Source organism: Glycine max, chromosome 20 (genome assembly GCF_000004515.6).
Source record: "Glycine max cultivar Williams 82 chromosome 20, Glycine_max_v4.0, whole genome shotgun sequence".
Classification (NCBI taxonomy): Eukaryota; Viridiplantae; Streptophyta; class Magnoliopsida; order Fabales; family Fabaceae; genus Glycine; species Glycine max.
Genome location: NC_038256.2, coordinates 37,868,988 through 37,893,598, shown reverse-complemented (window position 1 = coordinate 37,893,598; position 24,611 = coordinate 37,868,988). Strand labels below are relative to the sequence as shown.

Genomic DNA, 24,611 nt, shown 5'->3' with positions numbered 1-24,611 from the left:
TTTGTGTTGAGTCTTTTATGAAACATAAATCTTATTTTTGGTTGTTATTTTATTTTAATTTTTTTAATATATCTATTTTTTAGTTTTTGTCCTTCAAATATGTAGATAATTTATTATTAATCCTTATTAAATGTTTTTCAAATGGTCATATAAAATGAACAATATATTACTAGGACTAAAATAAAAAAATAGATATAATATAATGACTAAAAAAATAATAAGAATTAAAAATAAAACTTTTATTCTACTAACAACTCAATGCAAAACAAAAAATAAATAGGGATCCAAAACAAAGTTATCTAATTTATACAAGAGACCGAACATACTAAAACATATTTCATTGCACCTTTTTTTTTTTTAACCCATTCCCTTTCATCTCTTTTCATCAATGTAAATATAACTCAGCATGAACCGTGCATGTACGGAATATTACCTACCGAGTTAGAAGAATTAATTTTTAAATGTATGGTCCACATTATTTGTTTTATTTTTAATTTTTCTTTTCTCTTTTTTTATTTCTGTTTTTCAATGTATCCTTACTCTTTTTTCTTTCTTATTTTCCTGTTTCCTTCTTCTTCATCGTCACCATCACCAACGGCGACCAAACTCTCACGCATGGTGGTAAATCCAAACGTTTCCAGGATGCAACATCAAGTTTGTAAAACTTTTTCAAAATCAAATCGCATTATAAAAAGTAAAATTCAAAATGCAAGATCTATTTCAGATCTGGATGACAATGCTCATCTAAGAACACAGGTCCTGTGACGATGGCCAAGTTGTCAATCTTTGATCTTCCATCGCCTGTGAATCTTGTCCCTGCAGAAGACGATGTTGTACTATAAAACAAAACCAAAAGCAACAAAATAGAAGGGAAAAAAGACAGTTCGAGGGGATCTGACAGGGGATCTATGGGAGGAGCAAGTGTCGCGAATCTGCAGCCATGTTCGCCGCATCAGACATATTTGTGACCACGCCCACCAACATAGGAGGCCAAATGTATATACTCGCGTCTTGCTATTCACATTCATGTCTTCAAGTCTAGGACACCGGCTATTGAGCTATAAAGCACGGGCACTCTAATCCTTTGTCATGTCCAGTGTTCGACATGACACCGACACCGACGTCCATATCCAAATTGAATTTGATGTGTTTGACAGGTGTTCAGGTGTCCATATGTGTCCGATGTTCAAGTGTTCGTGTGAGTGCTTCATAGCTCTTGAATGACAAAGAACTGAACCCCCAAGACCTAAAAATTCATTAATGGATTGAATTACCACCAAGCCATCATAAATAATTATGGAACTAAAAAAATAAATTCAAATTTAGTAAAGTAAAAAGAAAATTACTCATATACTAGAGAGACTAAAAATATATTTACGTATTTTTTTAAAAAAATCTGTAATTTATGATACTTTTAGCCATTAATAAAATATCTTTTAAGATTTAAATGAAAAGTCATGTAGCTTCCTAAACTTGTAATTAATTAGATTGGGTTGCTTCAATGACTCCCATTCCAAAGTAGGCGTCACAAACAGGAATTAAAGAATGAGCAAATTTCAAAGTTGACAGACACTGGTCAGAGTTTAACCCAGATATAAACTCCAACAGCTCAACATTCCAACCACGGCATGGCAAATATCCTCTGCTTTCAGAGATTAACAACACTTCAACAGACGCGTAAACCCTGCCATGGCTTGGAATTCCTCTTTCAAGCTTATCTTTCTCTTTGTCCTTGTTAACTTCCTCAGTTTTGCAACACCTAAGGCACAACAGGTCCCTACTTTTCTTGCCCAGGATTGCCCAAGCAACGGAACCACAGCCAACAGCACCTTCCAAATAAACATCAGGACCCTCTTCTCTTCACTATCTTCCAACGCCACCGCCAACAATGTATTCTACAACTCCACGGTGGCGGGAGCAAACCCCTCTGACACTGTCTATGGACTTTTCATGTGCAGGGGTGACGTCCCATTTCAGCTGTGTGGACAGTGCGTTATAAACGCAACCCAGAAACTATCATCAGACTTACAGTGCTCCTTGTCCAAACAAGCTGTGATCTGGTATGACGAGTGCATGGTTCGCTATTCCAACCGCTCCTTTTTCTCCACCGTAGACACAAGGCCTGCTATTGGCCTGTTGAACAGCGCTAATATCTCAAACCAGGCAAACTTCATGCGTTTGATGTTCGACACCATGAACGAAACAGCAGATGAAGCAGCTATTGGTGCCAAGAAATACGCCACGAAGCAAGCAAACATATCTGGGTTTCAGACCCTCTATTGTCTGGTTCAGTGCACGCCGGACTTGTCAACCCAGGGTTGCAGAAGTTGTCTTAGTGATGCCATAGGGCTCCTTCCATGGTGTTGTGAAGGAAAACAAGGAGGGAGAATTCTAAATCCCAGCTGTAATGTTAGGTATGATTTGTACCCTTTCTACCGCACCAACGTCTCTGCACCACCAGCGTCTGTCCCTCCAACCGATTCTTCTAATTCGGGAGGTAATATTATATCATATGGTTCAGAATTTATTGCTGAGTAATATTTGGATTGATTAAAAGAGATGGAATGGAATGAAATATAAATGAATAAAACCTTTATTCCGTTCCCCTATGATTATCATGAAATGGAATATAAGATTATCCTTTCATTTCATTTTTCCCAAATTAGAAGAAAAAAAATGAAGGTAAACAATCTGATAGAATGGAATAAACTAAATTACTAGTTTTCATCATTAATTTAGCAATTGAAACAATAGAATGCAGTAACATTATATTTCATTACCTTCCATCATCAAGTGTTGCATTTCACAAGCTGTAAATAACTTGAGAAACATGACCAACTTTTGAATACGATGGAAGCATTTGCAATTCACGACTGAATTAAAATAAGGTTACTTCATTTTGGAAATACAGGAGGAGGTAGTGAAATTTCACCGGGGACAATTGTTGCAATTGTGGTTCCAATTACAGTGGCTGTGCTGCTATTTATTGTTGGAATTTGGCTCTTAAGTAAAAGAGCAGCAAAGAAGCGTAACTCTGCGCAAGACCCCAAAAGTAAGGACTATATTGAAAACATAACGACTTTGCTTGTTCTTAGTTGCACATTTTGCTATTGTAATTTTATCTGATAGACATGTCATTTCACTTCTTAGCTGAGACTGAGATCAGTGCCGTGGAATCCTTGAGATTTGATTTCAGTACAATTGAAGCAGCCACAGATAAATTCTCTGATGCTAACAAGCTAGGCGAAGGTGGATTTGGTGAGGTTTACAAGGTATGAAGTTCACACAATTTTGTTTCTTTATTTATTTATAACAAGGAAATTATACCAATTGCTGTATGTGCCATTTTATTTTTATGGAATATTCAGGGCTTGCTTCCTAGCGGCCAAGAAGTAGCTGTCAAGAGACTCTCTAAAAACTCTGGACAAGGTGGAACAGAATTTAAGAATGAAGTAGAGGTTGTTGCAAAGCTTCAACACAAAAATTTGGTGAGGCTTCTAGGATTTTGCTTGGAAGGAGAAGAAAAGATACTTGTTTACGAATTTGTAGCCAACAAAAGCCTTGACTATATTCTTTTTGGTAGGTTCATCTTTTCTGAATTCTTTAGTGTACATTCCTCACACCTGGTTTGATTTTTGGTTTTCAGAATTTGGCTGAATCATTATTTAAGAAACCAAACTTAAGTAAGCTATGCATAACTAGCATTGATACAATTCAGTAATTAATTGAACATTAACCACAAGAAAATTGTATGGAAGTTTATTCTCTGAAATGATTTTGCATTCCATTAAACTGATTCAACTTTATTTGAGTTTTTTTTCTCATGAACTACATATATTTCAATGTGCAGATCCTGAGAAGCAAAAATCATTGGATTGGACAAGGCGATACAAAATTGTTGAAGGAATTGCTCGAGGCATTCAATATCTTCATGAAGATTCCAGGCTTAAGATTATACATCGTGACCTTAAAGCTAGCAATGTCTTGTTAGATGGAGATATGAATCCAAAAATCTCGGATTTTGGCATGGCAAGAATATTTGGAGTGGATCAAACTCAAGCAAATACCAACAGGATTGTAGGGACATAGTAAGTACTTGCAGCTTTTATTTGTGAAAGTACTGGTTTCCAATTCACACAATCTTAATATCATACTTAGTTCAAACATCTTAGCAGTTTTAAACCAAAATATAAGAGCATTCATTTTGTCATTCTTCTAGACTCCTGTTTTTTGTTCCGGTGTTTTGTATTGATGGTTCAACATTGGTTTCAGTGGTTACATGTCTCCAGAGTATGCAATGCATGGAGAATACTCTGCTAAGTCTGATGTATACAGTTTTGGGGTCCTCATTTTGGAGATTATAAGTGGCAAGAGGAACAGCTCTTTCTATGAAACAGATGTTGCTGAGGATCTGTTGAGCTATGTGAGTAGAGCAAACATCATAATATTTTTACTCCTTTGGGTTAATTCATTGGTACTGTATAGCATATTGATCACATTATAACAAATGCTTGATGAAAATTTGATACAGGCCTGGAAACTTTGGAAGGATGAAGCTCCTTTGGAGTTGATGGACCAATCATTAAGAGAATCATATACTCGAAATGAAGTTATCAGATGCATCCATATCGGTTTACTGTGTGTCCAAGAAGATCCAATAGATAGACCTACAATGGCATCAGTAGTTCTTATGCTTGATAGTTACTCTGTTACTCTACAGGTACCTAATCAGCCCGCATTCTATATAAACAGTAGAACTGAACCAAACATGCCGAAGGGGCTTAAAATTGATCAGTCTACTACCAATTCAACATCAAAGTCTGTCAATGATATGTCGGTTAGTGAAGTAGATCCTCGATAAGTCTGAAATTGTGAGGAGGTTTTAGAGAAGATATGTATCCATCTACATTCTAAATTTTTGTTAGCCGTGGCTTCTTATGACCGAATTACAATTGCTGATAACATTTTATGATTGTTTATTTTTCAACGAGGAAAAGATATCTGCGGGTCGTTTAGGACATTTTTTTTGTATTTATTGCGTGTGGCACGAGAGTCAACTTCAGTTAATTATTAAGTTGGCAACATATCAACTTCTAAGATGTACGTACTTGTCATTTGTTCATTAGCTTGATCGTAGAACAGGCTTCTATTTTAAAATAAAACCTTAAATTCTAAGGAGTTTGCATTTTTTTATTATTATTAATGAGTTTGTATTTTGTTTGTACTCTACTCCTAATTCAAAGATAAGACGATCAAGGAGAGTATCCACACAAAAGGTGATGAAATCAAGTACTGTCGCGCTATGTCAATTGTTAAGCCATCAAATTTGACTTAAAATGTTCACCTAATAACCAATCAATCTAATTAAGATATTTCGTCACCTTTGAATGGACTTGTGAGGCAGTTTGCAAGCAATAGCTAGTGTTCTCTGTTGCCATCTTTCTCAGCAATTGAACCTCTGTATGTCGTCATTGCTCGCGAAACCAAACCGGGATTTGTCCACACCTTACAATTATTTCCACCTCCAATAAGTAAAATGATTGGGCTTAGAATTTGCTTTTGTTAATGCTTATGCTTTAAATGTGACTCTTCGCATTTTACTATTCAAGTATGAGTTATTGGAAACTCTCTTCAGGTGTATTTTATTGTCACGGATTAAAAAAAATCCAGCAAGTGACTGTCACTGTTTACATCTGATCCAAAAATAATAGGTTCCGAAACAAACAATAAAAAAACAAAAAATATAAAAAAAAACAATTGACAAATTGCAAATGTGCAATCCTCAAATCTTTCTCCAAACAAAGATCCCCAAGATGCCTCCTTGCAAGTACTTTGCAATTCCCTCGATTCTCTTCTTCCTCCTAAGCTTCTTAATCTTTCCAACCAAAGCAGCTCCAATTTACAGTTCCCATGCGTGCACAGACTCTTCTAAATACCAACCAAACAGCACATTCCAAACCAACCTCGACCTCCTCCTCTCTTACCTTTCTTCCAACGCCACCCAAGGCGTCCACTTTTACAAAACAACAGTTGGCAGTGAAACCCCCAACGCCGTCAAGGGCCTCTTCCTCTGCCGCCGAGACACCCTCACCGCCGTGTGCCACGATTGCGTCAACGCCGCAGCCAAAGACCTGACACGCCGGTGCCCAGTTGAGAAAGAGGCCATAATCTGGTACGACGTGTGCATGGTACGCTACTCCAACCAAAACTACCTCAACAACATAGTACCCGCAGTGGACATGTCTGACTCCAAAAGCGTGGCTGGCGCTGATCTTGACCGGTTCAACGAGGTGCTGGCGGGATTGTTGAACGCTCTGGCAACGAAAGCTGCGAATTCCGAGGATGAGAAGTTCGAAACAGGGGAAGTGAACTTGACGAGTTCAGTAACCCTTTATGGGTTAGTGCAGTGCACACCAGAGTTGTCCTTGTTCGATTGCAACATGTGTTTCAGAAGCGCCATTGCATCTGTTCCAAATTGCTGTGATGGGAAACAAGGGGCAAGGGTGTTGCTTCCCGGATGCAATATCAGATATCAAGTGTATCCATTTTACAATAGCACTAAAATATTGGCCACACCGGTTGTGAAGTCTCGTCCTTCAGGTACTTACAGTGCTCCGAAGTGGGTTGTGGTTATCTGATTTTGAATTGTGATTTGTGAGTGATTGAATTTTATTGATGGTTTGCTCAGGACGGAGTCGGGTTGAAGTGATTCTTACATTTGTTATCCCTATTGTTGCTGCCATGGTGCTTTTCACTTTTGGTATATGTCATGTCATGAGAAAGCAAGCAAAGAGTCTGAAACAATTATGGAGGAAAACGGTAACAAATAACAATAACTGATTTTTTTTTTTTCATTTAAGTGAATAGTTACTAGCTTTAATTTGTGTTGTGCTAGAAGCTGACTGTTTCATTTTGGGTTGAAAAACAGAATTACTCTGAAGGTGTAGATGAGATTGATTCTATAAACTTACGGGGATAAGAGATAGTTATCGGTAGTTTAATGGGACAATAATGCAAGGCAAGGTTGAAAACGTTAGATTGCTAAGCTGTGTAGTGATGAAGTCTCTGATGCATTCATCTACCTTTTTGTCTTTCGAATCTGTGCAAAGGATGCGGTTGCATTTTATCGTTCAACGGGCAATTTGGCAATTGGCATGTGGTTGTGACTTGTGAGATTGAAGTAGTAGCTCTCTGCATCAGCATCCACAATGTCTATGTTTGCTGTAATTACTTTTCCAGCTTGAGTCATTGTTTAGATGTAAAAATAAACTTGTTTAGGTTAGATATCCATGAAGCATGTGTGTGGATAGTGTTTTTATTTGAGTAATCATTATCTTACATATCCAAAAATAATTCACTTAGTATTTATTTTCGTCTTATTATCATTGTTGCTTTATGTTATTTTAGAAAAATTAATAAATGTATGATTTTTTTTAAAATAATAATTATTTAAAAATTTATTTTTTCCTCTTACACATTAAATATTACTTTCTGAGCTGCTAAGATCTTAAGAGATCATTATCGACCGGGGGAAGTAACTATTTCGGAGGGAGCAACTCCCATCATACGTGCGTACGGACAATTGCTAGGGAGGCAACAATTGCTTCCAGAAACAACATCTTATCCATAATAAATTTAATTGAAAAAACCAAAAATGATTATTATAATGTTAGTTTTATGCATTTTAAAATTAAAGCATGCACTTCTAGCCGTTAATATATTTCTATCTGTTAGAAATTTTATAATATAAATAAAGTGGAATGTAATTTTTTTTATACAATCAAAGCTTTTAAAATTTATCTCATTTTATTCTCAAAAAATTCATAATTTTTACTTTAATTTATTTTTATTCAATCAATCTAAACCAAAATTCTCAATATGTATTCTTGGTTTGATTAGAAAAATTAGTTATCGTTATAATTATGTTATTATTTTAATTATTGTCTTTTATGTTATGTTATTTGTGTGAAGTTAACTACATTATTTTAAATAAAATATAATTTATTTATGTTTATATTTATATTTGATTTTTGATTTTTGATTTTTAATTTTTTTAACATCCACAAAAAATATTTATCATAATAATGTGCTAAAATTTCCTTAATTCAAAAGGTTTAATTAATTTATAAATAATATAATTATAAATTATTAAAAAAATATAAGAATAAAAGTTTTTTGATGAAGTTGCTTGTATCAGAAATAATAAAAATAAATGATTTATACACATGTACCCTGTTAGAAATAATTATTGTGAGTTGATGCAAGTAGAACCTCTTGTCCATTCTTTAGACGCCGAAATTGACCATCGATTCTTTAGTCCGTTCCTTTGACTAGTCTCACTTCTTTCTCTATTAAAACTTAGAAAACTTTTGTTGCCTGATTGGTTTCGCAATGAAAAGTTGTTGTTCTAGAAAATCATGCTATAGACTGGTTTCATGTATTGGAAATTGTGTAAACTTAGTATTTAAACAAACAGCCACCTAATTGTCTAGAACACGGGTATAGTTCAGGGATAGAAAAAGAGTAAGTTTGTAATTTTCTTTTTAAGATAATAGATTATTATAATTAAAATTACAATAAAAGAGATTCAATACATGATTAAGTGAAATCAAAATATTAGTTTTAACAGTCAAAATTATTGGATATCTCAGAAGTCTTTCGTGTTTCATACAACTTTTGTTTAATGCCAAAAGTCTTTGGTGTTTAATGAGCACCATGAAATTAAGATTGTTTTGGAAGAAGAAAAAACAATTGGTATTTTGCAGACACTAAAACGAGGGACAGAGATGTTAAACTTGAAATCCTCTTCATCCCACTTGCTACTCCTCTTTCTCTTCACCTTGGTGACCATTGCAAGTGAAGCAGCAGCTCCTATATACAGCGCACATGCCTGCACAGATGATGGACCATTTTACCAACCCAACACAACATACCAAACCAACTTGAAGCTCCTCCTCTCTTCCCTCGTCTCCAACGCCACCCTCCACCAGGGCTTCTTCCTCACCAACATCTCCCTCGGAAACCCCGATGAGGTCAAGGGACTCTTCCTCTGCCGCGGTGACGTCACCCCCTCCGTCTGTCACGACTGCGTCGCCGCCGCGGCAACCAACATCACAGACCTCTGCACCAACCAAACAGAGTCCGTGATCTGGTATGACCAGTGTATGTTGCGCTACTCCAACCTTTCCTTCCTCAACAACATAGTCCCTGGAGTTAACTTGAATTCCGAACAGAACGTCTCTGACTCCAACAATACCGGCTTCATCAATTTTCTTGCGTCCACGTTGAATGGTCTGGCACAGGAAGCCGTGAATTCTCTTTCCGGGAAGAAGTTTGCTACAAAAGAAGCGAATTTCACGAGCTCGATGAAGGTCTACACCTTGGCGCAGTGCAGGCCTGATTTGTCCACCTTTGACTGTAACATGTGCTTCACAAGTGCCATAAGTAACCTCGGTGATGGCAAACGAGGTGCACGATCTCTGCTTCCGAGTTGTAATGTCAGATATGAATTGTACCCTTTTTACAATGTTTCCGCAGTGTCCTCTCACCCAGCCCCAGACCTTCCCCCTCCTCCATCTTCAGGTATCAAACCTTTATAATGTTAAAGTATACCAAACTTAGATACTATTATTTAGGTGATATTGGCGTTGCTATTCAATTAGAATTGGAATTTCGTTTTGGTAATTCATGTAATAAAATTCAATTTCAGTTACTAAGATGAAACTAATTGGAAAACTCAGAACTACACCGAAAGTATTTAAAAAAGTGAATCTAATTGTCAGCGTCTAAGATTTGATGGCCTTGTTTCTGGGGTGTCTTAGAAGGTGATGTAACTGTGCAGGGAAAAACAGTATCTCTATAATCGTGCCAATTGTTGTCCCAATTGTCGTTGTGATTGTACTTTTCATTGTTGGAGTCTGCTTCCTACGTAAGAGGGCAAGCAAGAAGTATAACACTTTTGTCCAGGATTCAAGTAATCTCTCTTTTTACATCAAAGTGATTTGTTTCCCTTGACTTTAGTTTGGTTGCTTATGATTACTGTTTTTCTTTGCTGTGTAGTTGTGGATGATCTTACCGATGTGGAGTCCTTGCAATTTGATTTGGCTACAATTGAAGCTGCCACGAATGGATTCTCGGATGAGAACAAGATTGGCCAAGGTGGATTTGGTGTGGTTTATAAGGTATTGAACATGTTTATGCTAAATGCTGAGTGGCATATTTCTGTTTAAGCTAAAGTAGTTACATTGGTCTATTCCCATGTTTGTTTTTAGGGTATCCTCCCTAACAGACAGGAGATAGCTGTGAAGAGGTTGTCAGTAACCTCCTTGCAGGGTGCAGTAGAGTTCAGAAATGAAGCTGCCCTTGTGGCCAAGCTTCAACATAGAAATTTAGTGAGACTGTTGGGATTTTGCTTGGAGGGGAGGGAGAAGATCCTTATCTATGAATACATAACAAACAAAAGCCTTGATCACTTTCTATTTGGTATGTACCTTTTCTACTCTTCTATTACCTGACATCTCAATTAGTGTAGTGATTGCTTGCCATGAACAGACTGATATGACACCTGATAAGCAGAATCACTTCTTTGTATTTCCTAGGTGTTACCGTTTCCCTTATTAAAGAACAGCCACGTTGTAGGGGGTTAGTAGCTTTGTATAATCAGAAACTGTAGTAACTTTTTTATTGCTAATATGGGTATTTCATTTTGGCTAACTTTGTAGACCCTGTGAAGCAAAGAGAGTTAGATTGGTCAAGACGCTACAATATTATAGTTGGCATTGCTCGAGGAATTCTTTATTTACATGAAGATTCCCAACTTAGAATTATACATCGTGATCTCAAAGCGAGCAATGTTTTATTAGATGAAAATATGAACCCAAAGATTTCAGATTTTGGCATGGCAAAGATTTTTCAGGCAGACCAGACTCAAGTAAATACAGGAAGGATAGTAGGGACTTTGTAAGTCTGATGCCTTTATGGCATCTCCTCTTATGTTTGTTATAGCATATTTGTCAGTTAAGTGCAGTGGAAAAAAAAGTATGTTCTTTCAAAAAATGTTACTTGTTTTAAATAAGTGGATTATGTTGCTGTTTTTCAGTGGTTACATGTCTCCAGAATATGCAATGCGTGGGCAGTTCTCTGTGAAATCAGATGTGTTCAGCTTTGGTGTCTTAGTTTTGGAGATTGTGAGTGGCAAGAAGAACACGGATTTTTATCAACCGAATCAAGCTGATGATCTCTTAAGCTATGTGAGTTTAAACAATAGTAATTTATGTTTTTCTGCTCCAGTGATACCAAACTTAGCTACTATGTCTAGCCACACACTATCAGTGGGTGAGGAATGAAATATTCTAATTTTATATACTAACGTTATACTACCACAGGCTTGGAAGAATTGGACAGAGCAAACACCTTTGCAGTTGCTGGATCCAACTCTGAGAGGTTCTTATTCAAGAAATGAAGTAAACAGATGCATCCATATTGGTTTATTATGTGTTCAGGAAAATCCATCTGACAGACCTTCGATGGCCACCATTGCACTTATGCTGAACAGTTATTCAGTTACCTTGTCAATGCCACGACAACCAGCATCTTTTCTGCGCGGAAGAAATCCTAACAGGCTAAACCAAGGGCTTGACTCTGATCAGTCTACCACTTGTTCAATTCCATGGTCTGTGAATGAAGTATCCATTACAGACATATACCCTCGCTAAAGGATTGTTTTCATGTTTTCTTTGACCAATCCAGGATATGTTTAAATGTGTCAAACCATGGTGTTGCTGTTATACAATCCTAGTGCATATATATTGTAAATATTAATAGTTAAAAGAATTCTGTCAAATACTTCTTGGATGAACACATACAGTAGCTAAAACATGATGCCCCGGGAGAGACCAGATTAATTTGCAATCTTCACCAATTTTGTTTTTGAAATATGTTGTTGATTTACAGAGAGATTCTTTTTCTTGCTCACATTATGTTGGTTAAACAAAGTGCTGCTGAATGCAACTACTTAGTTCTCCAACATACAGATCGCTTTAAATTATGTTACTGATGTCATATGTGTCTGAGTTAAGAATTTATGCAGCCTGGAATCCCAATATGACTATATGAGAAACTATACAATACACATATTGTTAGGTTCTCAAAGACTAGGGTCCTAGAATTCGAGGACTAGGGGCCTTCTAAGAACAAATTAAGGTAAGAAAGGATGATATTATAACAAAATCCTCTAGATGCTTTGGTGGAATGGTCCTTCTTTTGGGACTTTCATTCGTGCCTGTGGTCTGCTGTTAGGCCATGATCCCCTTCCTATCTGTTAGGAAGTGATAAGGAATCAAAGGCAGCAGCAGAGAACATATTCACGTAGCCTGAAGCAAGGGTGCAGAAAGTAGACAAGTCCAAGAGAAAGATTATGAAGCCATTGTGATAACTACTAAATAATAGTGAATTAATAGTGGAAAATCGGTCTAAAATTAACTTAGAATTAATTATTTAGCAGTTATTTATGCTTTAATTTGGAAAGATTTAATTAATTTCGAATTTTGATGGCAGATGTGAAAAAGGGAGGTACAACAAGCAAAAAGGGGCAAAAATAAAGATAAAAAGAAGAAAATCAGAAGAAGCCCAAGTCCAGCAAGGCGCTAAGCGCAAGACACGCGCTGAGCGCGAGGTTTTGCGCTCAGCGAGACTACGAAGGCCCAAGCCCAAGTTTGCACCTATGAATAAAAGGGTCAGTCTAGGAAAAACACGACCACAAAACCCCTTCTCGTAGGGGTTTCATTTACTCCCTTTCTTTCTTTCACCCCCTTCTCATTCTCATTGTAAAACCCTCATGACCATGGGTGTCTAATCCCCCTAGCTAGGATCTGACAGGCCTAAAAAGTCAATGATGTATGGAGCATTTCAAGAGTTATCAATAAAAAAGATAAATTCCCTCCAGATTTTTTATTTATTTACCGCTTTTTACATCCTGTATCTCTGAACTTGCTTTCTGTTAGGGTTTAGTCCACTCGGGAGAGGGTAAAACCTAATTAGGGGTAAGGAATGAATATTTGCATCTGTTTTGAGGGTTAGGCCACTCAGGAGAGGGTAACGCTTAAGAGAACACTAAAAGGAGGAAATTATTGGGTTATCTTTTAGAGGGTTTTTCTTCCCGTTTCTCTTATCTGCTTTTCTTTCTTGCTTATTCTGCATCTCGGACCTTGTTTTCTGTTAGTCTTTAGGCCACTCGGGAGAGGGTAAAGCCTAATTAGGGATAAGGAATGAATGCGTGAATCGGTTTTAAGGGTTAGGCCACTCAGGAGAGGGTAACGCTTAATAGAACAATTAAAGAAAGAAATCATTGGGTTAGCATGACTTAATGTCTCAATGCCCATGCTTTAGCAAACATCAAGAATGTAATCTTAAAGCATCTTAGTTATTGAGTCTTCGCAAAGGACATTTGGAAGATAGATAATTAAGGTAGGTTTGTCATCGTGAGGCATCAGGGGCAAGTAGATGGATAGATGTGGGGCAAAATTAGTTCACCGGTATTGATAACAGACAAATCCTGAATCCATATATCTAGGCTGATTAGACTTGTTAGGTTTTAGCAATTTTAATATATAGATTTTATTCCCTATTTTATTATTGAAGTTTCTTATTTGAATGTCGTAGAAGTAGTTATCTTTATCATATCATAATTTACATATTTTATCTTCTATTTTGATATTTCAATCTTTTATCTTTTTCTTTTATCTTCGAATCTTATCTTTAAATATCTTATCTTTTCTTTTATCTTCTAATTTTATCTTTAAATATCTTTTCTTTTCTTTACCTTATCTTCTATCTTTCTTTATCTTTCATTTTAAATTCTTATCTCTTGCTTTTAAATTGAGTTTGCATTAATCTACGTACAAACAAAGTCCCTGTGGATTCGACACTTGGACTTCTGAGAACTTTACTACTTGTAACGATTTGGTACACTTGCCAACGAGTTAACACATCATACCTTAACGATTTCATATGAGAAGATTTGTGCTGGTAGTGCAATCTTGCTAGAATAAGATTGTCTACCAATAGGGACAAATTTTGTTATTTGTAATATTCCTGAAAGCATAAGGAACAAATTCTGTTACTAGGAAGTATTATAAATAGTTTTGTAAATAAAGCAAGATCAATGCAAAATATAGAAACACTTCCTTTATCCTTCTTCTTCCTCATGGAGACTCTGATCCTCGAAACCAGTTTTTGAGTTGCAGACCTGTAACATTATCACATACCTATGCTTGTGATCGTCTTTCAAAGAGCCTCTTGTTTGAGAATTTTTTTTTAAAAAAAACTTATTTTGGTCAAGGAAAATAAGGTTGCCCATTCTAAGTGTTGGCCATGCTAGAAGTTTGAATATTGGGGACTTACTGTGCATTCTCTTTTGGATATTTTCAGTGGTTCCGGTTTGACTTAATCTTTTCTGGATTTCACTTGCTTCTCCATGCCGTACTACTATGTGCATTTTTTATGCCAGTAAATTTCCGTCTAATATGATATTTTGATCAATCAAGTGAGTCTCATTTTGTAAAATTTTATAATTTTCAATAAATTTGGATCAATAGTGGAGAATGCATTTAATGTGTAATAGAAAATGTGTTACTAGCATTTTTCAATAAGATATGTAATACTCACCCTAGTCCTTATTATAAGATGCAAATTATAAGTGTGATTTGGTTATTTTTATAAGGTCCAATCTAAAATATTGTCTACCTTAATTATTTTTTTTCAAAAAATATCTTTCATTGAAGTTAATTCTAGAATGATTTGATTGCAAAAAAAAACATAATTCATTAATGTTTGTTAATTTTATTGGCAGGGATCATTTAAAAAAATACCAATTTAAGACAAGTTATACTCTCAACTAAATTAATAAAAGAATTAATCTAAATATATTAGTTAAGTGAATCTTATAATAAATAATGATGACAGTAAATTTTAAGTTTAACAACATCAAGGCAATTATTCAACATTTGACTTGTTTTGAGGATGACCTGAATCTATAAATTACAAACTATTTACAAATCATAACTATCGGTTCAATTGGAAATCATTTATCAAATTGATTTGGTCAATCCTCCAAAACAAGTCATAAATATTTGTATGTCATTAAACTTTAATGTTATGACATATTTTTATTTAGTTGAGATCAAAATATTAACATCATATTTTCTTGAATACATTCTCTATTATTGATTAATTGTATTAAAAATAAAAAACTTTTATTTTTAATTTGGTTAGACTTTTGTAACTTTATAATTTTTAATAAATTTTAATTAATAAAAAAGTGTTTTTTAATAAATTTTAATCGATTAGAAACTCTTGCAACTTCAAATAAATTTATCCATTCTCACGTGGGGGACGGAGGCTGGACAAGGTAATTTTCCGGGTTCCAACCAACTGTTCGTAACTACGTGTGTTTGAGCAAATTCTTATACAGGATCACACTGGTCACTTGCCTCCTCTGAAGAACATTTGGGAAAATACTTTTTTATGAATTCACAGCGACATCAGTTGATTATACAACTACCATTTATTATTTATAAAACTGTAATGTAACACTTTGATTTCAAATCATTCATTTTATTTCATTTTTACAATTTTCCATTCAACTTTTTGTTTAACAGAAGTACAAATACGAGGTTTCATGTCAGTGCCAAAAGTGTTACGTGTTAAAACAGCCATACTCCTTAACTTGGATCGGTCAACTCAAGGCATAGATAGCATTTCATTTTTCATTTCTCTCATAAAACTCTTCAACACCCACCCACCCGACCAGAATCCAATAAACACCACACATGAAAGATTAAGCGCCAGAACAACAAAACCTGTTTCTGAAGAAGATAGAAGAAAGAAACAATTGTTAGTATTTTAGACGAGGGAGAGATGCGCATCTTCAAACCCTCTTCAACCCACTTGCTACTTCTATCTCTCTTCACCTTGCTGCTTACCTTTGCAATTGCAAGTGAAGAAACTCCTATATACAGCGCACATGTCTGCACAAGTGGATCCTATTACCAACCCAACACAACATTCCAAACCAACTTGAACATTCTCCTCTCGTCTCTCGTCTCCAACGCCACCCTCCACGACGGCTTCTTCCGCACCACCGTCTCCGAGGTCAAGGGGCTCTTCTTCTGCCGCGGTGACGTCACCCCCTCCCTCTGCCACCACTGCGTCACCGCCGCAGCAAGTAACATCACAATCTACTGCACCAACCAGACAGAGTCCATAATCTGGTACGACCAGTGCACGCTGCGTTACTCCAACAATTCCAACCTCGACAACACGTTCCCAAGTGTTAACTTGATAAATGTAGAGAGCGTCCCCGACTCGGACCTTACCCGGTTCAACAATATTCTCGCATCCACGGTGAACGATATAAAGCATGAGGTCATGGACTCTAATTCGGGAAAGAAATTTGCTACCAAAGAAGTGAATTTCACGAGCTCAGTGAAGCTCTACACCCTGGCGCAGTGCACGCCCGATATGTCCACTTTTGACTGTGACATATGCCTTTCAATGGCCATCAGTACCCTTGGTGATGGAAAACAAGGAGCACAGTCCCTGCTTCCGGGTTGTAATCTTAGATATGAATTGTACCCTTTTTACAATGTTTCCGCCGTATCCATTCAGTCAGAGCTTACCCCTCCCCCTCCCCCTCCATCTTCAGGTACCATTTTGCTTAGGTGATTTTGGTAATGTTTTCTTATCAGAATTGAAGTTTCATTCCGGTATTTTGCGTAATAAAGATTTTTCATTCAAGATAAATGTTACTTACCCGGATGGAATTCTGATTGGAAAACTATGCCAAAATCAAATCCAAGTTTTGTTTAATTTCGATTACCTTGTTTCTGGGGTGTCTTAGAAAGTGACGAACCTGTGCAGGGAAAATCAGTATCTCTATAATTGTGGCGATTGTTGTCCCTATTGTCGTTGCGATTATACTATTCGTTGTTGGCGTCTACTTCCTACGTAAAAGGGCAAGCAAGAAGTATAATACTTTCGCCCAGGATTCAAGTAATCTCTCCTTTTCCGTGGTAGCAATTGTTCCGGGTAATTTGTTTCCTTTGACTTTAAATTGGCTGCTGACAATTACTGTCTTTTTTTTCTGTGTAGTTGTGGATGATCTTATAGATGTGGAGTCCTTGCAATTTGACTTGGCTATGGTTGAAGCTGCTACAGAAGGGTTCTCAGATGAGAACAAGATTGGCCAAGGTGGATTTGGAGTGGTTTATAAGGTATGGAACATGTTTATGCAAATGCTGAGTGACAGATATTTCTTTTTATGCTAAAGTAGTTAAATTGTTCTATTCCTGTGCTTGTTTTTAGGGTGTCTTCCCTAACGGACAGGAGATAGCTGTGAAGAGGTTGTCAGTAACCTCCTTGCAGGGTGCTGTAGAGTTCAGGAATGAAGCTGCTCTTGTGGCCAAGCTTCAACATAGAAATTTAGTGAGACTATTGGGATTTTGCTTGGAGGGTTGGGAGAAGATCCTTCTCTATGAATACATACCAAACAAAAGCCTTGATCACTTTCTATTTGGTATGTGCCTTTCTACTCTTCTATTACCTGACATCTCAATTAGTGTACTGTAGTGATTGATTTCCCTGAACAGACTGATATTGACACCTCACAAGCAGAATCACTTCATTGTGTATTCGCATGGTGTAACCGTTTCCCTTGTTAAAGAACAGTCACTTTGGTGGGGGTTAATAGCTTGTATAATCGAAAATTTTAGTAACATGCTATTGCTAATATGGGTATTTCATTTTGGCCAACTTTGTAGATCATGTAAAGCAGAGAGAGTTAGATTGGTCAAGACGCTACAAGATTATACTTGGCATTGCACGAGGAATTCTTTATTTACATGAAGATTCCCAACTTAGAATTATACACCGTGATCTCAAAGCTAGCAATGTTCTATTAGATGAAAATATGATCCCAAAGATTTCAGATTTTGGCATGGCAAAAATTATCCAAGAAGATCATACTCAAGTAAATACAGGAAGGATTGTTGGGACTTTGTAAGTTTGATGCCTTTATGCCATCTACTCTTGCATATATGAATAGCTTATGTTATAACATATAGTCAGTTAAGTTCATCTGCAGAAAGAATGTGTGTTCTTCTTTCTTAAATAAGTGGATTATATTGCTGTTTTTCAGTGGTTACATGTCTCCAGAATATGCAATGCATGGACACTTCTCTGTGAAATCAGATGTGTTCAGCTTTGGTGTCTTAGTTTTGGAGATTGTGAGTGGGAAGAAGAACACTGATTTTTATCAATCAAATCATGCTGATGACCTCTTAAGCCATGTGAGTAATTTCCCTTCTTCTTCTTCTTCTTTATCTACACACTTTTCAGTGGGTGAGGAATGATATATTCCAAATTTAAATACTAATGTTATACTACCACAGGCTTGGAAGAATTGGACAGAGAAAACACCTTTGGAGTTTCTGGATCCAACTCTGAGAGGTTCTTATTCAAGAAATGAAGTCAACAGATGCATTCATATTGGTTTATTGTGTGTTCAGGAAAATCCATCTGATAGGCCTTCAATGGCTACCATTGCACTTATGCTAAACAGTTATTCAGTAACCTTGTCAATGCCACGACAACCAGCATCTTTTCTGCGCACAAGAAATCCTAACAGGCTAAACCAAGGGCTTGACGCTAAAATAAATTAAGATAAAGATAAATCCGTCTCTTGTGTAAAAGGGAGATAAACAAGAAAAAAAAAAGGTAAGCAAATTACACTCATCTTTTCTGTATTTTATACTTATTACATTCGTGTCCTCCTCATTATTGGACCCCTACACAAATATCTCCCAATTTTTGCAATTTCATTACATATGCACTCCTACATCGTAACAGATTCTCATGTGCCTTGCACGTGTGTGTTTAAAGAAATACACAGACCAAATTGCCATTGTCTAAAAGCTCGGTTGCGTGGAGTCATGGAGCCTTGTGGGAAACAAAAATTGCTGCTAACAAAAGGTTGAAAACAACACATAATTTTAAGAGAACAATAACTAATTTAATTCAGCCAGACTAATTCTAAAATTATTTACAAGCCAATTCAATCAATTTAAAAATTAACATGGCGGCTACAAATTGGGAATGAAACATTGTTCTTCAAAATGAAACAACATACCCTTGTTCCCAACCTCCGTTGCAGACTTAGGCTTCGTCGTCAATGTCCTCAACACCATGCACTTGCAGACTGGTGACATTGCTAATGTTGAGGTGCATCTTGGTGACGGCGTTACAGGGCGTCATGTCGGGGTGGGGGGGGGGGGGACAACTGCATGTGACAGTCCTTAAGCACGGTGAGATCTGGGTGGTGGAAGTTAGATTTGGTGGCGAGGTGGTGAGATCTGGTGGCATGGACGGTGTAAAGGCGGTGAAGGGTGGTGGCTGTGAAGGGATAAGGGACAATTTCGTTCTTCAAGATAAAACAAAGCATCATTAATAACAGTGATCGTAGAAGAAAATGCAAAAGAAATACAATTTTAGATCAGAGATAAGAATGTAATAAGGGAAAATACTTCATTTTACAAATTCTTGTAACACCTATCAGGTGATTGCCGTCAAACTTTTCATTTTTAAATTTTTTTTCTTCATAAAACTGTAACACAAAGCCACCGTTTGATTTCTATCAAATTATTCATTTATTTTCATCAAACAAATGTTATTTTATTTAAAAAATCTAATGCATGACTTTTCACTTTTTCATGTAAATAGGAGTCCTGATTGACTTGTCAGGGCACAACATGTTTTCCTCGTAAAAGTCATCATCACTGACCAGAATAATAAACACGATATGATGGAAGATAAAGCGCCAGAACCAAAACTGCTAAACAATTGTTAGTATTTTAGACGAGGGAGAGATGTGCATATCCAAATCCTCTTCAACCCACTTGCTGCTTCTATCTCTCTTCAACTTGCTAACATCTGCAAGTCAAGCAGCTCCTACATACAGCGCACATGCCTGCTCGGATGAAGGATCCCATTACCGACCCAACACAACATTCGAAACCAACCTCAACATCCTTCTCTCATCCCTCGTCTCCAACGCCACCCTCCACCACGGTTTCTACCGCACAAACGTCTCCCTTGGAACCTCCGATGAGGTCAAGGGACTCTTCCTCTGCCGCGGTGACGTCACCCCCTCCCTCTGTCTCGACTGCGTCACCGCCGCAGCAAAAAACATCACAAACTTCTGCACCAACCAGACACAGTCCATAATCTGGTACGACGAGTGTATGCTGCGTTACTCCAACAGTTCCACCCTCGACAACATAGTCCCAAGTGTCGGCATGAAGAACGAACAGAGCGTCTCCGACTCGGACTACGCGCGGTTCAACGATGTTCTTGCGTCCACGTTAAATGATTTAAAGCAGGAGGCCTTGAACTCTTCTTCTTCGGGTAAGAAGTTTGCTACAAAAGAAGCGAATTTCACGAGCTCAATGAAGCTCTACACCCTGGCGCAGTGCACGCCCGATTTGTCCACTTCTGACTGCAACACGTGCTTCTCAAGCTCCATCGGTGGCTTTCCGAACTGCTGTGACGGCAAACGAGGTGCACGGGTCCTGCTTCCTGGCTGTAGTGTCAGATATGAACTGTATCCCTTTTACAATGTTTCCTCCGTGTCTCACCTTCCCTCTCCATCTTCAGGTATCAAACCATTATAACATGAACAAAATTTAGACACAGTTTATCAAGGTTTTTTTTTTTTTACTTTTTCGTGTTATTTTCACATAAGAATTGGAATTTTACTTTGGTAATAGGCATAATAAAAGTTTGTACTGGAAGTCAATACGCTATTAAGATAAAAACTACATTTCTAATAGGAGAATAAGACACAGATTTTGTGTATGTCCAGGTAAAAAGATGTACCGTTGAGATGATTTTCTTGGTGTGCATTTGGTTTCACCATAGAGAATTGATTTTGTGTCCTGAATTGATTTTAGATCAATTTTTACATGTTTGGTTTCATGTTGCATAAGATTTCAACATTGATTCTAGGTCCATAATTGATTCTGAGTTGAAACAACTATGAATAACTTTTGCATTGGATCAGATAAATTATACTGGATTCTACTCCTAACTCCTAACTTGATTCTATTATGAAAACATCCAAACATAAAATTGATTCTAGGTCCAGAATTGATTCTGAGTTGAAGCAAGTGTGGATAACTTTTGCATTGGATCAGAAGAATTATACTGGATTTTACTCCTAACTCCTAACTTGATTCTATTATCAAAACATCCAAACATAAAATTGATTCTAGGTCCAGAATTGATTCTGAGTTGAAGCAAGTGTGGATAACTTTTGCATTGGATCAGAAGAATTATACTGGATTTTACTCCTAACTCCTGAGGGCGAGCCCTAGTGCAGCGGTAAAGTTGTGCCTTGGTGACTTGTTGGTCATGGGTTCGAATCCGGAAACAGCCTCTTTGCATATGCAAGGGTAAGGCTGCGTACAACATCCTTCCCCCATACCTTCGCATAGCGAAGAGCTTCTGGGTAATGGGGTACGAAGTTTTTTTTTTTTTTTACTCCTAACTCCTAACTTGATTCTATTATCAAAACATCCAAACATAAATCACACTACATCAAAATCAATTTCATTCAAAATCATTTTTGTCAACACTCATCCAAACACACACTTATTATGTAGTGTCGACTTTTTGCATCTAATTTCTGATTACCTGTTTGCTGGGGTCTCTTAGAAAGTGATGAAAATGTGCAGGGAAAAGCAGTATCTCTATAATTGTGGCGATTGTTGTCCCAATTGTTTTTGTGATTCTTCTATTCATTGTTGGCGTCTACTTCCTATGTAAAAGGGCAAGCAAGAAGTATAATACTTTTGTCCAGGATTCAAGTAATCTCTCCTTCTCCGTCCTAGCAATTGTTCCGGGTAATTTGCTTCCTTTGACTTTAAATTGGTTGCCGATAATTACTGTCTTTCTTTGCTGTGTAGTTGCGGATGATCTTACCGATGTCGGCGATGTGGAGTCCTTGCAGTTCGACTTGGCTACAGTTGAAGCTGCCACAGACAGATTCTCAGATGAGAACAAGATTGGCCAAGGTGGATTTGGGGTGGTTTATAAGGTATGGAACATGTTTATACTAAATGCTGAGTGACACATTTCTTTTTATGCTAAAGTAGTTAAATTGTTCTATTCCTGTGCTTGTTTTTAGGGTGTCTTCCCTAACGGACAGGAGATAGCTGTGAAGAGGTTGTCAGTAACCTCCTTGCAGGGTGCTGTAGAGTTCAGGAATGAAGCTGCTCTTGTGGCCAAGCTTCAACATAGAAATTTAGTGAGACTATTGGGATTTTGCTTGGAGGGACAAGAGAAGATCCTTATCTATGAATACATACCAAACAAAAGCCTTGATCGCTTTTTATTTGGTATGTACCTTTTCTACTCTTCTTATATGTGATATCTCAGTGTAGTGATTGATTGCCCTGAACAGACTGATATGACACCTCATCAATAGAATCACTTCATTGTATTCACATGTTGTTTGCCTTATTAAAGAACAACAATGTTGGAGGGGGTTAATAGCTTTGTATTATTGGATATTGTAGTAACTCAGCTATTGCTAATATGGGTATTTCATTTTGGCAAACTTTGTAGACCCTGTAAAGCAAAGAGAGTTAGATTGGTCAAGACGCTACAAGATTATTGTTGGCATTGCTCGAGGAATTCAGTATTTACACGAAGATTCCCAGCTTAGAATTATACACCGTGATCTCAAAGCTAGTAATGTTCTATTAGATGAAAATATGAACCCGAAGATTTCAGATTTTGGCATGGCAAAAATTTTCCAGGCAGATCAGACTCAAGTAAATACAGGAAGGATAGTTGGGACTTAGTAAGTTTGATGCTTTTCTGCTATCTCCTCTTACATATATGAGTAGCTTATGTTATAACATATTGTCAGTTAAATTTCTCTGCAGACAAAATATATGTTCTTGTTTCCAAAAATGTCACTGTTCTTTCTTAAATAACTGGATCATAGTTATTAGTATCTTACGATTTGATGCAATTTGGCTATCTACCAATACGTATCTTAAGATGAATCTTAAAAGACTTTGTATTTTACGATTCACAAGAATGAATCATGTGAATCTTACATCTCACAAGATTCAAGGATTCGTTATTTTTTTAGTTTTCTTTCACCAATTTTCATGAAAAAATTAAAAGTTATATAATCCTAAATTATTAAATTAAAAGAAATTGAATCTTTTAAACTTATCCTATTTGATTACTCCACTACTTTTTTAGTTGCTCACTCATTTAATGCATGTACTCTATTTAGCTAATTGCTTCATTTCCATTATGCTAAAATAAAGGCTTCACAAAACATCTCATGCTCCTAGAGTTATGTTTTTTTTAGTTATTGATCATGAATATGTGCTTTAATAGATTTTTGTTTGTTGCATATGCTATGTTTTTTATTGATCATGAATCTTATGATTCACGATTCAGAAAATGATCCTTCCGATTCACGATTCAGAAAATGATCCTTCCGATTCACGATTTGAATCCTGACTCAACAACCATGTTAATGGATTACATTTTTTTTTCAGTGGTTACATGTCTCCAGAATATGCAATGCGTGGACAGTTCTCTGTGAAATCAGATGTGTTCAGCTTTGGTGTCTTAGTTTTGGAGATTGTGAGTGGCAAGAAGAACACTGAGTTTTATCAATCGAATCATGCTGATGACCTTTTAAGCCATGTGAGTATACACAGGAGTAATTTCCTTTCTACAATGGTTAGCTACAAACTATTTCAGTGGGTGAGGAAGGAGATATTCCAAGTTTAAATACTAACATTATACTACCTCAGGCTTGGAAGAATTGGACAGAGAAAACACCTTTGGAGTTGCTGGATCCAACACTGAGAGGTTCTTATTCTAGAAATGAAGTCAACAGATGCATCCATATTGGTTTATTGTGTGTTCAGGAAAATCCATCTGACAGGCCTTCGATGGCCACTATTGCACTTATGCTGAACAGTTATTCAGTTACCATGTCAATGCCACGACAACCAGCATCTCTTCTGCGCGGGAGAGGTCCTAACAGGTTAAACCGAGGGATGGACTCTGATTCGTCTACCTCCAATCAGTCTACCACTTGTTCAATTGCATGGTCTGTGAATGAAGTATCCATTACTGATTTATACCCTCGCTAAAGGATTGTTTTTCATGTTTCCTTCAATCAATCCAGTGTATGTCCAAATCTTTTCAAACTTTGATGTTACTCTTAAACATACCTAAAGGATATATGTTCTAAATATTAATGGCTAAAAGAATTCTGTCCCTACTTCATTCTGGATGAACATGTAGAGTAGATAAAGCACGATGCCCCAGGAGAGACCATAATAATTTGCAATCTTGACCAATTTTGTTTTTGAAATGTAGTGTTGTTCCGTTGTGAAGATAATAAACATTTCATGTAGCCACTTGCAAGTAATTTTTGAATTTTATGTAGACCTGCTATAGTGCTATATATAATTTGCCATGATCTAAAAATCCAAAAAACTAGGATGTGCTAATCTTCTGCA

General features: G+C 36.8%; 5 protein-coding genes and 2 long non-coding RNA genes across 14 annotated transcripts; 5 read left to right on the top strand and 2 right to left on the bottom strand.

Moving 5' to 3' along the window:
• Window positions 1–323: 323 nt before the first annotated feature.
• On the bottom strand, window positions 324–1,165 carry LOC121174296 (uncharacterized). Its single transcript, XR_005890289.1, has 2 exons — window positions 900–1,165; window positions 324–816 (listed from the first exon to the last, which is right to left on the bottom strand). It is a non-coding gene; the product is annotated as an uncharacterized lncRNA (long non-coding RNA).
• A 315-nt stretch (window positions 1,166–1,480) lies between these two features.
• Window positions 1,481–4,946, top strand: CRK86 (cysteine-rich receptor-like protein kinase). The gene is made up of 7 exons (XM_026127547.2): window positions 1,481–2,497; window positions 2,912–3,052; window positions 3,151–3,272; window positions 3,369–3,579; window positions 3,851–4,088; window positions 4,273–4,423; window positions 4,532–4,946. Exons 1-7 carry the CDS (start codon window positions 1,690–1,692, stop codon window positions 4,859–4,861), a joined length of 2,001 nt encoding a protein of 666 aa, XP_025983332.1. The 5' UTR covers window positions 1,481–1,689; the 3' UTR covers window positions 4,862–4,946.
• A 617-nt stretch (window positions 4,947–5,563) lies between these two features.
• On the top strand, window positions 5,564–7,368 carry LOC102669459 (cysteine-rich repeat secretory protein 38). The gene is made up of 3 exons (XM_006605964.4): window positions 5,564–6,600; window positions 6,689–6,819; window positions 6,929–7,368. The coding sequence occupies exons 1-3, from the start codon at window positions 5,772–5,774 to the stop codon at window positions 6,977–6,979; spliced, it is 1,011 nt and encodes a 336-aa protein (XP_006606027.1). The 5' UTR covers window positions 5,564–5,771; the 3' UTR covers window positions 6,980–7,368.
• A 1,015-nt stretch (window positions 7,369–8,383) lies between these two features.
• CRK85 (cysteine-rich receptor-like protein kinase) lies at window positions 8,384–11,910 on the top strand. Of its 2 annotated transcripts, XM_026127548.2 has the most exons (7): window positions 8,384–9,582; window positions 9,842–9,973; window positions 10,060–10,181; window positions 10,272–10,482; window positions 10,722–10,959; window positions 11,099–11,249; window positions 11,385–11,910. In XM_026127548.2, the coding sequence occupies exons 1-7, from the start codon at window positions 8,787–8,789 to the stop codon at window positions 11,712–11,714; spliced, it is 1,980 nt and encodes a 659-aa protein (XP_025983333.1). In that variant the 5' UTR covers window positions 8,384–8,786; the 3' UTR covers window positions 11,715–11,910. The 2 variants fall into 2 exon arrangements, with proteins under 2 accessions (XP_025983333.1, XP_025983334.1); XM_026127549.2 differs by lacking the exon at window positions 9,842–9,973 and having other exon boundaries at window positions 8,486–9,582.
• A 3,783-nt stretch (window positions 11,911–15,693) lies between these two features.
• On the top strand, window positions 15,694–21,911 carry LOC100305354 (serine/threonine kinase-like protein). 3 transcript variants are annotated; one of them, XM_026127255.2, is made up of 8 exons: window positions 15,694–16,702; window positions 16,918–17,049; window positions 17,149–17,270; window positions 17,362–17,572; window positions 17,817–18,054; window positions 18,194–18,344; window positions 18,447–18,771; window positions 19,774–19,880. In XM_026127255.2, exons 1-7 carry the CDS (start codon window positions 15,916–15,918, stop codon window positions 18,714–18,716), a joined length of 1,911 nt encoding a protein of 636 aa, XP_025983040.1. In that variant the 5' UTR covers window positions 15,694–15,915; the 3' UTR covers window positions 18,717–18,771; window positions 19,774–19,880. The 3 variants fall into 3 exon arrangements, with proteins under 3 accessions (XP_025983040.1, XP_040868950.1, NP_001237891.1); XM_041013016.1 differs by lacking the exon at window positions 19,774–19,880 and adding an exon at window positions 21,786–21,911 and having other exon boundaries at window positions 15,713–16,702; NM_001250962.1 differs by lacking the exons at window positions 16,918–17,049; window positions 19,774–19,880 and having other exon boundaries at window positions 15,916–16,702; window positions 18,447–18,716.
• On the bottom strand, window positions 18,737–19,757 carry LOC113000779 (uncharacterized). Its single transcript, XR_003266081.2, has 2 exons — window positions 19,578–19,757; window positions 18,737–19,474 (listed from the first exon to the last, which is right to left on the bottom strand). It is a non-coding gene; the product is annotated as an uncharacterized lncRNA (long non-coding RNA).
• On the top strand, window positions 19,782–24,520 carry CRK84 (cysteine-rich receptor-like protein kinase). Of its 5 annotated transcripts, none has more exons than XM_041013296.1 (8): window positions 19,782–20,706; window positions 21,786–21,917; window positions 22,017–22,147; window positions 22,238–22,448; window positions 22,678–22,915; window positions 23,634–23,784; window positions 23,895–23,952; window positions 24,065–24,520. In XM_041013296.1, exons 1-8 carry the CDS (start codon window positions 19,920–19,922, stop codon window positions 24,133–24,135), a joined length of 1,779 nt encoding a protein of 592 aa, XP_040869230.1. In that variant the 5' UTR covers window positions 19,782–19,919; the 3' UTR covers window positions 24,136–24,520. The 5 variants fall into 5 exon arrangements, with proteins under 5 accessions (XP_040869230.1, XP_025983322.1, XP_025983321.1 ...); XM_041013295.1 differs by having other exon boundaries at window positions 19,916–20,706; window positions 21,786–21,953; XM_026127537.2 differs by having other exon boundaries at window positions 23,895–24,520.
• The last annotated feature ends 91 nt before the right edge of the window (window positions 24,521–24,611 follow it).